The sequence below is a fragment of the Artibeus jamaicensis genome, unplaced genomic scaffold (assembly GCF_021234435.1).
Source record: "Artibeus jamaicensis isolate MK-2021 breed Jamaican fruit bat unplaced genomic scaffold, CSHL_Jam_final contig_3174, whole genome shotgun sequence".
NCBI lineage: Eukaryota > Metazoa > Chordata > Mammalia > Chiroptera > Phyllostomidae > Artibeus > Artibeus jamaicensis.
The window spans coordinates 4,663,299-4,679,370 of record NW_026521738.1 but is presented as its reverse complement, the minus strand read 5'-3'; the positions used below and the strand labels follow the sequence as shown (position 1 = coordinate 4,679,370).

Genomic DNA, 16,072 nt, shown 5'->3' with positions numbered 1-16,072 from the left:
CTATGGGTCAGTTTTAAAAAAATTACATATATGTGCTGCTGCATATGAACACAGAATTCACATAAAATATGGAAATCACATATGTCCTGATGCATACCCACAGAATATAATTTTATTAAACATAGTCCCATACTCCTGTTTTAGATATGTATGTATTACATTTTAGTCTGTATTACATTTTTACTTCTAAAAATTCTCAAGATGCTCAGAGATTGACTGTAAACTTTTCATGTTGTTCAATGTTACTATAATTAAAGAGAATGTTAGAATCACAATGGCCCTAAGCTAGGAGAAACAGGCAGAGGCTACTGATAACATGGAGAGTTTACTAGCTTGTGTTAAACTGCCTGTTTGGTCTATTCTGAAAATGTATGATCTTTACATTATTACTGACTGAACTTGAAAGTGGAAGCGAATTGTCGAAATTTAGTGCTAGGCTGATACTTCAGAGAATATGTAATTGATTGCTTCCTATTTTCTAAATGAGAAAGCTGAGGGTCTGAGAGATTAACTGAGTTGGCTGAAGACTCAATTATATTGCTAAAACCAAGGCACACAGCCAGATAGCTAAAATCCATGTTTTCTTTCTTTGGTATATATATTTATAGGAAGTTCAGGGAGCTGGGGAGACATTATTAACATACTATAAATTTCTTTTTTTGAGATTTTACTTATTTATTTCAGACAGAAAGGAAGGAAGGGAGAAAAAAAGGGAGAGAAACATCAATGTGTGGTTGCCTCTTACACGCCCCATACTGGGGACCTGGCTCACAACCCAGGCATGTACCCTGTCCAGGAATCGGATCAACAACCCTTTGGTTCTCAGGCCAGTGCTCATTCTACTGAGCCACACCAGCCAGGGACATATTATAAATTTCTTAACTTTAGGATTTTCTTCTTGAGGTTGTCTTTTGTGATATTAATATAGACCTTTGTAGGGAAAAAATGAAAAGAAGTTTTATATAGTAAAAGGAAGTAGACTTGTTACTTACAAGTATTACTAGTTTAAGATATAACTGAGTTTGAAACCAAGAGTTATCTTATATTGAATAATGTGTGCTTATGCCATTTAGATTGAGAAGTTTTCAGTGGTTATTCTTCTTCTTCAAATGGCAAGGAATATTGGTGTCTTTTCCTGGAAACCTTTCTTTGCCTTTTTTTTTTTTTTTAAAGGGTAAATGTTATGCTTATTTGAGGTTAGCTGAAGTGTCAATGGTAGTATTGGCTTGTGTATTCCAAGTAGTTTCCTCAGGCAAGTGGTTATTCTGTCATGTATCTTAATTGTTTATGATTACGGGATTGTTTATGATTTATTTGAAGGTCTCTTCCCTTTATTTAGAAGGAAGGAGAATGAATCTAGATTGCTTCGGCTTTTCTAAAGTGTTTAGAATTTTTACTGGCAACTAAATTAGTATGCAAAATCTGTGTAGAAGATATCCAACCATGCAATATGAAAAATAGAGACATTTATTGAAGAAGACACATTGTACACAGGACAATGACTTCTCAGTCCCCTTCAAAGTAGGCACCTTGGGACCTCACACAATTCTCCAAATCACAATCAGTTGCTCTGTTGTATTTTCCTGAATCTCATGTATGGTCTGAAATCTCTTCCCTTTCAAAGGTGATTTTAGTTCTGGGAAATGCCAGAAGTCTCAGGGTACCAAATCTGGGCTGTAGAGGAGCTGAGTCACCTGGGTGACTTGCTGTTTTGCCAAAGAATTTCAGGAGATGTGATGCATGAGCAGGCATGTTGTGATGAAGCTGCCAACACCATTTGCCCATAGCTGCAGTCTTCTGAATGATCCAAATACTTTCTGCAGAGGAATGTTTAGGCTTAACTCAAAATTTGGTGCAGATTCATTGGTTGAGTCAGTCGTTTTGAATGCCACGGCCACACAGTACACATGCTCACACATGGAGTCTACTGCTCCCCCCACCCCCACTAGTACAGTAAAGCCATCATCATTCACGCACATGCATTCCAGTCCATTCTCCTTGGCTGCCAGGTTACACTGATGTCGTGCAAACCATTCTTGTTATGTTAACAGTGATTTGACTTTTTCTGGACAGACCTTGTATGTATTGTTTGTGGTTACTCCTGACTTTTGGACAGTGGAACTGACCTGCTCAGGAGATTGTGCTTTCTGGGCCACAGGATCAAAGCAGTGCTTCAGTACTCACAGATGATTACAGCCAGAAAATACGGGTAATGAGCAAATGTATATTTATTGAACGAATGTCAGAGATTGAAGAGGTCTTAGTGATAATACTGGTGATTCATGTAGTCACCAGGTGTTTACTCACTGCCTGCTCCGTCTGGCACTCTTCTAGAGGTACGGGGGTGATGGCAGGCAGAGTTCTTGCCCTGGGGGTTTTAGTCTAACAGGCGTGGCTCAGGGGAAGATAGGCCATAAACCACGGGTGATGAGAAGGAGAACGTTGTTTGAAGGTACAAGGGGCAGGCATTACTAGCATAAAACAGTAAAAACAAAATGTTTGAGGCAGGAAAAGTCTAAACAAAAAAATCCAGTGTAGTGGAGCATAGAGAGTGCAGGGAGGCTAGGGTTGGGGACTAAAGAGAAGAGAGACAGACTGTGTAGGTTCTTGTAGGTCATGATAAGGATTTAAGACACACACACACATATTTATTTATTTATTTATTTATTTATTTATTTATTTTAAAGAGAAGTCACAGAGGAGATTTAAGCAGGGGGAGAACGTCTGAATTATTGCTTTAAAAAGATAAGTTTAACTGCTGTGTGTAGCATATGTGTACTGGGGTAGGGAATGGGGGAGATGAGGAGTGGAGGATGGAGACTTTTAAGGGGCCGTTGCCTGGGTCTAGTGTGGTAATGGTGCAGATATGCACCAGGGTTTTAGTGGACATGGTAGGGTGTGGTCAGTTTTAAGATGTGTTTTGGATTTTGAGTTGTCAGAACTTTACTGGATTGGAATGGGGTGTGGGATGCATGATGCAAAGAGGTGGATTATGTGTGATTCCTAGACTTATTTTTGACTTGGGCAACTGGATAGTGCCATTAGCTGTGATGGGCCAGTGCCAGTGTTGGAGGCGGGTGTTGGGGAGGGAAGTTTTGAGAGTGGAGATAATTTGGTGATAGATGATTGGCTTTTTCTGTGTTAAATTTGTAGTGGCTTTCAAAAATACAATTGAAGTTTTTAAGTAGACTCAAATAGGCTAAAGATTTGAGTCTAATACTCAGGGAGGTACTCTGAGTTGTAGGTGTAGGGGAGGAAGTCATTACTTTATGGGGGTTCTTTAAAGCCATGGGATTAGATGGCACCGTTTGGTGGTAGAGCATAGATAGAGAGGAGAAGAGGTTTTAGGAATTATTTAGAAAAATAATAGAAGATAAGGAGCTTGTAAAGGAGGTTGAGAAGGCATGTCAGTGAAAGGAGAAACACTGCATTAGTGTGCATCATTGAAGTCTAGAGGAAAATGACAAGAAGGAAAGTGTGTTAAATACTAGCAAATGCTGCTCTTAGGTGGAGTAAGATAAAAGCTAACTATCGAGAGGGGAGGAAGTGGAAAGGAGTTTTGCTGGAAAGTGTCGGCAGAGAAATAAGATGGTACCTGGAGGGAAATGCATATATAAGGACTGGTTTCTGAAAGTCGTGTTTATGTACCCATAAGAATGATGGGAGAAATATATGATGCAGGGGAGGGATAAAAAGGGAATAAGTGCAGGAATAAAGTTCTTGAGACAAGGATTGACTGTAGCTAAGAGCTTGAAATATTTTTCCATTAGAGGAGGGTGGACAGAGTAGGAGTTATAGATGCAGTAGGTTGTTGGATTATAGTGGGAGAAGAGGAAATGCTTTTTTCTGTGATCTGCAGCTGAGAGTGAGGGGGTGAGCATTTGAGGAGAGGAGAAAGTGAGGTTTTTACACAGTTATTTTGCAGAATACAAAGTAATTTTTTTGATAGTGGTGGTGGTGGTAGGGAGATAGATTTAGTAGTATTACCTAGTGGTATTTATTGGTTGCCTGATTTAGCTTTGTAGGTACATAGACCACCTGAAACTAGCTGGCGCAGCTGTGTGGTTTTTTTCCCAGCAGTGTCAGCTTTTTGAGTATAGTCATGGAGTGTTTCAAGTTGTGTTTATCCAAAATTGAGTTTTTCTAGATTAATTTGAGAAAGAAAAATACAAAAGATTTATAAACTCAGTTCTTCATTTTATGAAAATTCTTTATAAACACTGTCAAACACTTCTTGAATATATTTTTGAATGAATAGGAATAAAAAACTTGGGTTTTCCTAAAACATAACTCATGTACCATTGGGACAATATGATGCCATTGGATTACTCTGTGGTTTATGTACATTAATATCTAATTTCTACATAAATTTGCTTCTGAGTTTGCAACTTTTAAAAAATTTATTTGAAGTAAATTTGGTGTAATCTCTGCCATTTTTTTAAAGGTCTGTCTATGATGGTGAGGAGCACGGACGATTTATGGAGAAACTTGAAACTCGCATTCGCAATCACGATCGAGAAATTGAGAAAATGTGCAACTTTCACTACCAGGGCTTTGTGGACTCGATAACTGAGCTGCTGAAAGTGAGAGGAGAAGCTCAGAAGCTCAAAGTAAGGACACTCTTAGAAGAGGGGCTTGTTTCCCTGTCCCGTGCTGGGGTTTTGACTAGCATTAGAGGAGTAGGGAGTATATTGTAGGTTACATATGTACTCAAATAAGATTTTTGTATAGTAAAGAAAGGAATTTGAACTGAAACATATATAATTGGGAGTATGGCTTTTAGCTAAAAAAAAATCTTTTAAATGAAATGTATTTGGGATAACTACATGTGGATGAGAACCAGAAACAGAGCAGATAATAGTTTCTTTCAAACAGAAACTCATTGACTCTTCACGACGTCCATGTACTTCTTACTCGATGAAAGTCATCCCCGTAGGGTGGTGGTGTTGCGGGGCCTGCCTCTGAGCTCTGCAGCATGGCGACCAGAGGAGATAAAATCAGTGACAGTTGTGACATGTCTTCTACCAAATTGTGAAGGTTTTTCTTGATACGACAGATTCAAGTTCAGGAAGGAGGTGAACCATATTAGTCTGGTCCCTGGCTTAGCAAATTCACTTACCTTGGATGACTGACTTTGCTTATTGATTTTAAATCTAACCACTTCACTAAATTCTTCTATTATTTCTAAAAATTTGTATGTAGATTTTTTTGAAATTTCTATGTAAACTTATTCATATAATCTGCAAATAATAATAGCTTTAATTCCTTCGTTCCAGTTCTTATACTTCTAATTTTTCTTTCCTCTCTTTGTTTTTTATTTGAATTTGAATGAAAATACCAAAGGGTATTCCTTGGCAGTGAGTGTAAAATTTATATAAAAGAATACATTGGTAGTAAAAGCAAAGAAACAGTTTTATCAAGGGGAGAATCGGGCTATTAGATGTTAAATTATATTTTAAAGCTACAATAGTTTAAAAGCTGATTTGGCTACAAAATCTGACCTGAATGGATATGAAGATATCATACTTCTTAATATATTTTATTTAATATAAATTTTTGCACTTCGCTATAGAAATAGTAATGTGGTTGTGGGATGCTACCCTAATACCCACTGATTGTGTAATATAAAACATGTACCATATTATCTTCATAAACTCTCTAAAATTCTGAAGTCCAAAACACAGTGGGCCCCAGGGTTTCAGGTAAGAGTTTAGGGACCTGTACAGCAACCCTCCAGCTACCTTAAGAAATGCAGTATCACCACACTGCCAGTTAAATGCGCTCACAGTGCTCTTCTTGGGCACCCTTCTCAGTTGCTTCCCCCATCCTCCCCTCCACAAATAAGAACTCTCCTGATTTATTGTTCATATTCTTTAATGCCTAACTAATTGAAATTAAATACCTTTCTCAGTCAACATGTCAGAATTAATTTCAGGTGAACTAAAGAGTTAAATGTAAAAAATAAAATCATAAAGTAACTGGTAGAAAATATAGATGGGTACTCTGATTTTGGCACGCTGAAGACTTTTCTAAAACCTAGTTCTTAAGGCAGAAAGAAAAAATTGCTGGGCGTGAGAACATTAAAATGAGTGAGACTTCTACATACAACTTACAAGTTAAAAGGTAACAAAAATATTTATGAGTATCCATGACAATTGATATTCTTAACATATAAAAGGTCTTTACAGATTAATAGAACACTCATAGAAAACTGAGAAATACACACTATATGCAATGTACAAAAAAAAAAATACAAGCAAGCTCTGCCAGTTAGACATAATTAAAGGAATGCATATTGGAAATATAAAGTGTCACCTATTAAAATGACAAAGATGAAAAATAATATTTAAGATTGGAGATGATACTAATAAATCAGGAATGCCTGAGTGGAGTCTACATTATTTCAACCTTTGAGAAGAAGAGTTTTATTTACCGACACTTGAAACTCCACATAATTTTAAGATTTATTCTAAGGCAATGCAGGAACATGTACAAGGTATTCATATAATGTTTTTTAATAGATAAAACATTAAAATGTCCCTAAAAGTCATTTGGTAAAGGAATAGTCATGGTACATTCATTTAAAATAAGTCATGGTGCATTCATTTAAAAGAAAAATAAAAGAAAAATAAACTCCGGTATGTTGTAGAACAATGTCTGATAGGGGAAAGTGTTAGACATGTTTACCTATGTATAAAGCAGTCAAAAAAAACATGAACAATCTGATCCTATTTAAAATAAAAAGTTATCTGAATTTTTAGAGGCCAAGCAGCTTCAGATGGACAAAAGAATTTCAAATATTTGAAAACAAAGATTGGAGTTCCTGCCAAGAGCTGCGTGTGCTGTTTGTTCTTACCTAGCCATCCCTGCTTCCCACCTTCACGCTGGGCTGTTCTTTTCTATGCCCCTTGAACACCTGTATTTGAGACTTCGCCCTCTGCTCTCTGTGCCCCTCATTCCTGATGGGCACCAGGGTGTTCTGTCTCCAGTTACTGATGTAGGCGTGTATGGGCAGGTAGCACTGACTACTACTGCCTATAATGCTCACCAATTACAGTTATCACTTACTGGTGGGGACTCATCCTGTCTTCTTCAAGCTGCAAATTCCTTTAAATTACTCAGGATGCCCCCGAGGGAAAGCAAGAACTGGGGGCTAGCAGTTCAGGGGTTTGGCTGCTCAGGCTCCACTCTGAGAATCGAGGGGATTGAAGTCTAGCAGCACACCATGGAGGCCCTGCTCTAGGGGGATCCGTTCCACCAGGGTGAATAATCTATGGAATTTAGAGCTTCTGGAACTCTAGAGTTTAGAAAATGGAAAAGATTAAGCATTAACTGTTCAGTACTATTTTAACATAACAATGAAAACAAACTACTCTCTCTAGGATGCCTACTCTTTAGATTCACAGCATGTGTGTGTTTGTGTGTATGCTACTGTGATTCTGAATGAAGAGAAGTAGCATCCTAGAGGGGCAGTGTAGTTGTTTCTCCTCCTCTTCCTCTTCTTCCTCCTCTTCCTCCTCCTCCTCCTCCTTTTTCTTCTGTTTTGTATTGGCTGTTGTCATTTTTTAAAAAAAATTTGACAATCTAAAGGAAAATACATGATTAAATAGTCAGGTATTACCTATTTAAAAATTTTTTAGATTATATTTTATTGATTATGCTATTATAGTTGTCCCAATTTCCCCCCTTTTGCTCCCTCCACCCAGCATCCCCCAAGTTTCTTTTAATTGTTATATTAAAATAGTATTGAAATAGTAATTTCTTACCAGATACGTTATTAGGGTCCTTTGAGTATGTTTGAGAATCTGGTTTGTATGAAATCAATTAGTGGGCCACAGTCAATATTCTTATGAGAATTGAAATGAAATAGAATAAGTAGACTAGAAAATAATGAAGTGTATTACATGTGGGAAAGGTAAACATTGTTTGTTGAAATTTCTTTTTTGGTTTTTAGTGCAGTATAAAATTTTCTCATTTCTTACAGTGAGTTTGAGATAAAAAATGTTTCAGAAATGTCTTTACATGCTAAACAAGGTATTCTAGCAAAGACAATGATGCCAAATTTAGTAATATTTATAGAAGGATGAATTTTAGGAAATCTCCAGTTTAGGATAAAAAATAATCAAATTATTTGTGAATAACTGCTCTGAAGGGGAAACACTACTATTCAAGGAAACCTACCCCATTTTTATTCTCATTGCCTGGAAGCTTTTTCTTATACTGAATTGTTATTCTGTTTTCTAGTAACATCTATTTCTTGGTTTGAGTAAGTACTAGTTTTAGGGCGCCCGCCACCTTTCTTCTGATGGCTCTTCAAGTGTTTGCAGGACAGCTGCTGTTCAGGGAGGGTGCAGGGGGTCCAACCTGCGGCTCATGGGCTGCGTGAGGCTCAGGATGGCTGTGAATGCAGCCCAACACACAATTGTAAATTTACTTAAAACACTATGAGATTTTTTGCAATATATTTAATATGCGGCCAAAGAAAACTCTTCTTCCAGTGTGTCCAGAGACCACCAAAAGGTTGGACACCCCTGTTAGTGTATAGTGCTCAGGTTTAGTGTATAGCGCCTTCACAAGAATATTTTCCCTTTTTGTGAGCTAGGCTGAGTCTCTCCTAGATAAGACTGGCATTTCCATTAGTTGCCCCTCAAACTCTGTACCTAATAATGCCAGGTACCACTTTCTTCTCCAAAGATTTTCTTGACCCTAACGCATGTGCAGTTAAGCTCAGAACAATTGATTGCTGGGAGACCTTACTCTCATTCTTTTTTAAAAAAATTATTTTATTTATCTTTAGAGGAGAAGGGAAGGAGAGAGGGAGAGAAATATCAATGTATGGTTGCCTCTTGTGTGTCCCCTGCTGGAAACTGGCCTGCAACCCAGGCATGTGCCCTGACTGGGAATTGAACCGCCATCCTCTGGTTCTCAGGCCCGCACTCAATCCACTGAGCTACACCAGCCAGGGCCTTACTCTCATTCTAATAGTTAAAAAGATTAAAAAAACAAACAAACCAGGGTGGAGATGTAATATGTTAGTGAGACATGCAATGCATGAAGGAGCACGTATTCGATAGGTATGCTGTGGAAGTGCCAGAGTGTCTGGCTCTGTATACTCAGACCTCATCTTTCCCACCTCAGCTTCTTTAAAACTGTTCTGCTTTTGTTTGAGGAGCAGCATTGCTCTTTTTCCCTTTAAATATTGTCTCAAGCTATATATAATGAGCCCCCTTTTCGTGGTGAGCTCTCTTGATTTCCATTTTAGGAGTGCCCAAGACCCTGGGTTGGTTCAGTGGTAGGATTATTCCCTGCCATGTGGTACGTTTCGGTTCCATTCCAGCCAGTCCATTGCAGCCCATGACCAGGCTCTATGCTGGTCTCTGGTGATCTCTTTTCATGTCTGTCCTGGAGACTGCGAGAACCCTGGGTGCTGATAACATTCCCGCTGGAAATTCATTTCTCTGTTTTTCATGTGGTTAGATTTGACCCCCTCTTCAAACATATTCACATCTAATCGTGCTTTAGTTTGCCACTGGGTTTCCTAAAGCATGGCATCTGAATGTAATTCTCATTGTGGGATGTTTTTCAAAAAAAATTTAATCCTCACTTTAGGATATGCTTATTGATTTTATTTTATTTATTTTTATTGTTCAAGTACAGTTTCTCCCCTCTCTGCCCCCCTCATGCTTACTGATTTCAGAGAGGGGGGATGGGAGGGAGATAGAAAGAAAGAGGAACAATGATGTAAGAGAGCAACATTGATTGGTTGCCTCTCCTGCTTGCCCTGACTGGGGACTGAACCTCAATCTAGCATGTGCTTTGACTGGGAATTGAACCCATGATCTTTTGGTTTATAGGATGAGACTCCAACCAACTGAGCTATACCGGCCAGGGCTCTTAGAGCCTTACCATCTCTCTTACTCTAGACCAAAGATCAGCAAACTATGTCTTGCAGTCCAAATCCAGCTTGCCTCCTATTTTAGTAATTAAAGTTATTGGAACACAGCAATGTCCATTCATTTATGTTATGTTTTTGACTGCATTTGGGCTGTAATTGTAGAGTCGAGTAGTTGCAACAGCCGATCTACCTGGCACTATACAAAAACAGTTTGCTGACCCATTTTAGACAACACTGTTAGTGTAGTTTTGGAATGTTTGGATGGCTACATCATATGTTGAGCTCACAGTCCCGTAACACCAAGTGTTTCACATGTGGTGCTATTAAATAAATAATCAAGGGGGAATCTGGGGGTTTCTTGCTTCTGTTTTTGATACTTTTAAAGACGTTCTGGAGGAAGTTGGATTTCACTGCCTTGGAAAGGGGGTCCATGTGGTAGTCTGCTCTGAAAATGATAGTCCAGGTATAGTTTAGGGCAAGGTTTTCAAAAAAGTGTTTCTGAAAATCTAGTTTCCTTCTTTGTTTTTTTTTTAAAATCCTTACCTAAGGATATGTTTTTATTGATTTTTAGAGAGAGAGAGAGGCAGAGAGAGAGAGGATGCCCTGACCGGGGATCAAACCTGCATCCTGTTGGTGTACGAGATGACGCTCCAACTCACTGAGCCATGTGGGCAGGACAAAAAAACCCACCCTAGTTTCTTGATGTGATCCTCAATGAAAGGGTGTTATGTTAAATGACTTTGGAGAAGACTCTGTGAGACCCCCTGCTTGGGCACTCACAGTGCGTGTGGAATGTGAAAGCTGTAAAGAAGCCCTCAGTAAGCTCACCCGCTCAGTGGTGTCTCCCATGTGGACCGGGTGTGCTTGTGCACGGGTGCACCTCCGTGTGCACACACAGACTGCCTGCTAGACACTTCTTGGTGTTCTCAGGGACGCAGTAGGAGATTCCAGGTTAAGGGAATGCCTTAAAACTGTAAGGAGTGGCAGCTACTGGTAGAAGGGTAGAGAGTCTTTAGAAGCTAATATTGGTCATCTTTTGATAATGTCTAACTGGTCAACATTTTGATAATGATGAGGAAATAACTTTTCTATATATTTTTTCTTTTATATCACTTGAGTCTTCAAAAGTAAATACCCAAGAAAGTGGTGCCAGTTCCTTTAAATTATGAACTCTAGATAATTTTAAGGCTATTTACAAAGTTTTGACTATCTGATGGAGAGATTAATTTAGAAAAACAGCTAGCCCTGGCTGGTGTGGCTCAGTGGATTGAGAGCTGCTGGCCTGTGAACCAAAGAGTCACCGGATCGATTCCCAGTCAGGGCACATGCCTAGGTTGTGGGCCAGGTCTCCAGTTGGGGGCATGTGAGAGGCAGTCACACACTGATATTTCTCTCCCTTTCTTTCTCTCTCTGGTCCTCTCTCTCTAAAGATAAATACATAAAATTCTTAAGGAAAAAAAATTAGAAAAATGGGAATATAGAAGCAGTAGGGGGTATTAAGAATTAATGATCCATAAAGAATTAAGATAAAACACTTTCCAAAATTAGAATAATAAATAGGGTAAATTTCACTTGAGTTAGAGAGTTCAATTTATGCAGATTTCCCAGGAATATATTAGTGAAGTGAGGAATATCTATGATAAAATTTGTTCTTTCTGAACGTAATAGAGATGGTAAGATTCTTTGTGGGTTATTTTTTCTTTTTATTAAAAAAAATAAAGTATGATCTTTAGTTGTTACAGTATCATTTGGAATATACTAAACAGAACGTACCTCTTAGTAAATTTTTCTTTTCATTGTTGAAAGGCCATGCAACATTTAGTAGAAAAGTTCATATAATTTAAACACAAGAGTGAGTAAACCAAAATGTGGTGGAATACTGATAAACTATCTGAAAGCATATACTCAGTGTTTTTGTTGTAAATTTTGATCTTATGCAAAGTTGTCTAAATGTTTGTTTTTATGAGTTTAAATTGTCTTCTCTCCACAGAATCAAGTGACGGATACTAATAGAAAACTACAGCATGAGGGAAAGGAAGTAAGGCCGGTTTACCTTTTGAAAAAACCTTTTCTGTCTTCTGTCATTCTCTTTTGATGACTGTGTTCTTGACTTAGTGGCTTACAAGACGATAAGCAGTATATTGGAGGAATTTGGGTATTATTGTTGCTTCTCCTACTGTGTATCTGAATGAAATAAATAAAGCCACTAGAAAGCATAATGAGAGAGGATGTAGCCTTCCCTGCCTGTGTTTTTAAGGTACGGGGTAGTCGTCGTAAGGACTTGCTGCTCCCTGTTCCTGGAACGCCCTTTTCCTGAATGCCACTTCAGACCTTTCTGTTTTGATTGTTACCTCCTTGCTGAGGCATTTTCTAGCCACCTTAATTGAAATTGCAGTTTCACTCTCAACCCCCTGTGTTCTTTTTTTTTTGTTTTACCTTTCTTGCTTTATTTTTCTCCATTGCATCTATCATACTCTGATAGCGTATGTTTTTACTTGTGTTTACTTGTGTATTTGTTTAATGTCTGTCTCCTTCCATTAGCAGTTAAGTTCCATGAGGTTGGAAATTTTTTGTTTGTTGTGTTTATTACTGTATCCCCTCTACCTTTGTAAACAGCGACTGGAACGAAGTGGGTGCTTGATAAACACCTGCTAAAAAATGAATCACTCGTGCCATTAATTTACTCCTCATTTAAATGATCAAGTTTACAAATTTATCTCCATTTTCTCACTTGATCCTCATGGCAGACTTATGACAAAGTCAGAACATGTATTATCACTATTACATTGATGAGAAAACTAAAACAGAGGATTTGCTGAAGTTTACATAGTAAATGGGAAGGCTGAGACCAAAACTGAAGTTTCCTGACTTGTAACAGTCCATTTCTCTTCTGCGAATCACGTGCCTTTCTTATTGCCTAGCACTTATTGTTCAACTGTAATAATCTTTAAGATTAGCTCCTGCTTGTTTTATCAGTGACTTGATCAGGGTCATTATCTTTTGTTCTTTTTTAGTAGATAACATTTTAGACATGCGTGTGGGAATGCTACAAGAGGCTATGTAGCTAGAGTATTGCTTTTTGACAGTTCATCACATATTTTAAATTCTGCAGAGAGTGCAGTTTCTTCTAGTTTTATTGTGGTATGACTTTAGACCAAAGCCTTTAAAACAGATATGGGAAGAAAAGTGACTTATTGTTCACTCAAATGGAATTTTTGGAAAATCACAATTCTAAGTGTGTGGTTTATTTACAGAAATCGAGCTTTAATTGAAATTATTTTCAAGACTCATTTGAAACTGTATGAGAAGGATTATTTTCCTTTAGTACTCTAGCACTGATAAAAGAAAAACGGGATCTTTTCAGAAGAGTGAAGAAACCATAAATCATGAAGAATCTGAATAGGGTTTGGAGGAGCTCTGAAGATGTTGTTTTCTCCTGGATAGCCTCTGAATTTCAGGGTTTCATTTTACCTAGCCTTTCCCGGTATAGAGCATGTGTGCTGAGGAGAAAGTAGGAAACCAAGCAGCAGTGTTTTACTGATTGAGAAAGGCCGTTCCTTAGCCCACTTGGCAGGTCTTACTGTGAAACTGGGATTTTCTGATGAACTGAACACAGGGTTGAAAAATGTGACTGAAAGCTTTTTATTTACAGCTATTGGCATAATTCAGTTTTTTCCCCTCTTGCCAAGCTGGTAATAGCAATGGAAGAGCTGAAGCAGTGTCGACTACAACAGAGAAATATTTCTGCCACTGTTGATAAATTAATGCTGTGTCTTCCAGGTGAGAAACTGGAAATGGTTTAGGATTCTTGATGCAATTCCTTTAGCTTTAATTAGTCTTTCACTTCTCTAAATAATGCTTGTGTGCTTTTTCCCCCTTCTTTTTCAAGTCCTGGAGATGTATAGCAAACTAAGGGACCAGATGAAAACTAAAAGGTAAGGTGTTTTTTTTAAATTGAATAATTTTTAAAAATTAATTATCTAAAATTTCTGTGATTTAAAATACCTTTAAGGTATATATTTAGGTAACCTTTTAAAAATAATTAAGTTCATGTAACATCTTCTCTAGCCTTTTGTATATTTATTGATTTATCCCGCTACTTACCCATACTAGTGGTATACTGATATATTTTGTCAAGGGGAAAGCATATAACTGTTTTAGTGGTAATTGGTTTGAGAAACATGGTTTGGCTTAGGACTGTAACAGAAAAATAGTTAGTGGTTCTGGTGCAGGGATTCTCCACTGAACAGAACCATAAAGTTTGTGTGTGTGTGTGTGTGTGTGTGTGTGTGTGTAGGGGGGGGTACTACTTTAAGCAGCTGTTTTATGTGATTACGGAGGCTGGAAGGTCTAAGTCTAAAATCTGCAGAGCAGGCCGATAGGCTAGAGTATCAGGGGAGAGTAGATATTGATTGTAGCCTGAGTCTAAAGGCAGTCTGCTGGCAAAATTCCCTCTTCCTCGGGGAAAGGCAGTCTTTTTTCTATTAAGGTCTTCAAATGAGTGAAGCCCACCTACATTAGGGAGAGGAATCTTCTTTCCTAACAGTCTGTTGATTTAAATGTTAACAATTTTCATCTATAAACACCTTCATGGAAGTATCTGGAATAATATTTGACCAAAAATATCCAGTACTGTGGTCTAGCCAACTTGACACATAAAATTAACGATCACAGGGGACAAGGTCAAGGTTAAGTTTAAAGGATTTCTCTGTTGTGTGTTGTATTTTCTTTTTTGTTTGTTTTTTAATATATTTTATTGATTATGCTATTACAGTTGTCCCAATTTTTCTCCCTTTTATTCCCTACCACCCTGCATCCCACTCCCAGCAGAATTCCCCTCCCCCTTTGTTCATGTCCACGGGCTGTACATATAAGTTCTTTGTCTTCTCCACTTCCCATACTATTCTTTTTTTAAAATTATTTTATTGATTATGCCATTACAGTTGTCCTATTTCCCCCCTTCATTCCCCTCCACCCTGCACACCCCTCCCCCACCTTCCCCCCCTTTAGTTTATGCCCACGTGTCACAAGTTCTTTAGATTCTATATTTCCCATATTATTCTTGCCCTCCCCCCTATCTATTTTCTACCTGCCATCTATGCTACTTATTCTCTGTACCTTCTCCCCACTTCTCCTCCTCCCACTCCCCTGTTGCTAACCCTCCATGAGATCTTCATTTCTATGGTTCCACTCCTGATCTAGCTGTCCTCTGAGATTGCTTTTGTTTTAGGTGTGGTTGTTAATAACTGTGAGTTTGCTGTCCTTTCATTGTTCATGTTTTTTATCTTCTTTTTCTTAGGTAAGTAAGTCCCTTTAACATTTCATATAATAAGGGCTTGGTGATGATGAACTCCTTGAACTTGACCTTATCTGAGAAGCACTTTATCTGCCCTTCCATTCTAAATGAAAGCTTTGCTGGATAGAGTAATCTTGGGTGTAGGTCTTTGGGTTTCATGACTTGGAATACTTCTTTCCAGTTCCTTCTTGCCTGTAAGGTCTGTTTTGAGAAATCAGCTGACAGTCTGATGGGGACTCCTTTGTAGGTGACTGTCTCTTCATCTCTTGCTGCTTCTAGGATTCTCTCCTTCATTTGAATCTTGGCTAATGTAATTATGATGTGTCTTGGTGTACTCCTTCTTGGGTCCAAGTTCTTTGGGACTCTCTGAGCTTCCTGGATTTTCTGGAAGTCTATTTCCTTTGCCAGATTGGGGAAGTTCTCCTTTATTATTTGTTCAATTAAGTTTTCCACTTGCTCTTTCTCTTCCCCTTCTGGTACCCCTATAATTCAGATGTTGGAGAATTTAAAGATGTCCTGGAGGTTCCTAAGCCTCTCCTCAGTTTTTTGAATTCTTACTTCTTCATTCTTTTTTGTTTGGTCATTTTTTTCTTCCTTCTGGTCTACTCCCTTGATTTGAGTCCCAGTTTCTTTCCCATCACTATTGATTTCCTGTGCATTTCCCTTCATTTCACTTAGATTAGCCTTCATTTGTTACTCTAATTTGTGACTAAAATCAACCAATTCTGTGAGCATCCCGATCACCAGTGTTTTGAACTGTGCATCTGAAAGTTTAGCTATCTCTTGGTCGCTTAGATTTATTGGCTCTGGGGCTTTGAGCTGTTCTTGAGCCATAATGTTTTGGTCTGTTCCTACCTGTTATGTATGAGGGGTGGAGCCTT

The 16,072-nt window shown here is 38.2% G+C and overlaps 1 protein-coding gene across 3 annotated transcripts in view; it reads left to right on the top strand.

The window, feature by feature from the left end:
* Nucleotides 1-16,072, top strand: part of EXOC6B (exocyst complex component 6B) — a 563,620-nt gene that overhangs the window by 64,400 nt on the left and 483,148 nt on the right. The window contains exons 2-5 of one of the 3 annotated variants that reach the window (XM_037126278.2): nt 4,445-4,610; nt 11,886-11,933; nt 13,585-13,675; nt 13,785-13,830. In XM_037126278.2, the coding sequence (XP_036982173.1) occupies nt 4,445-4,610; nt 11,886-11,933; nt 13,585-13,675; nt 13,785-13,830 (351 nt within the window). Of the gene's footprint in view, nt 1-4,444; nt 4,611-11,885; nt 11,934-13,547; nt 13,676-13,784; nt 13,831-16,072 lie in introns of those variants that run through there. The other 2 variants (XM_053663391.1, XM_053663392.1) reach the window with 2 other exon arrangements.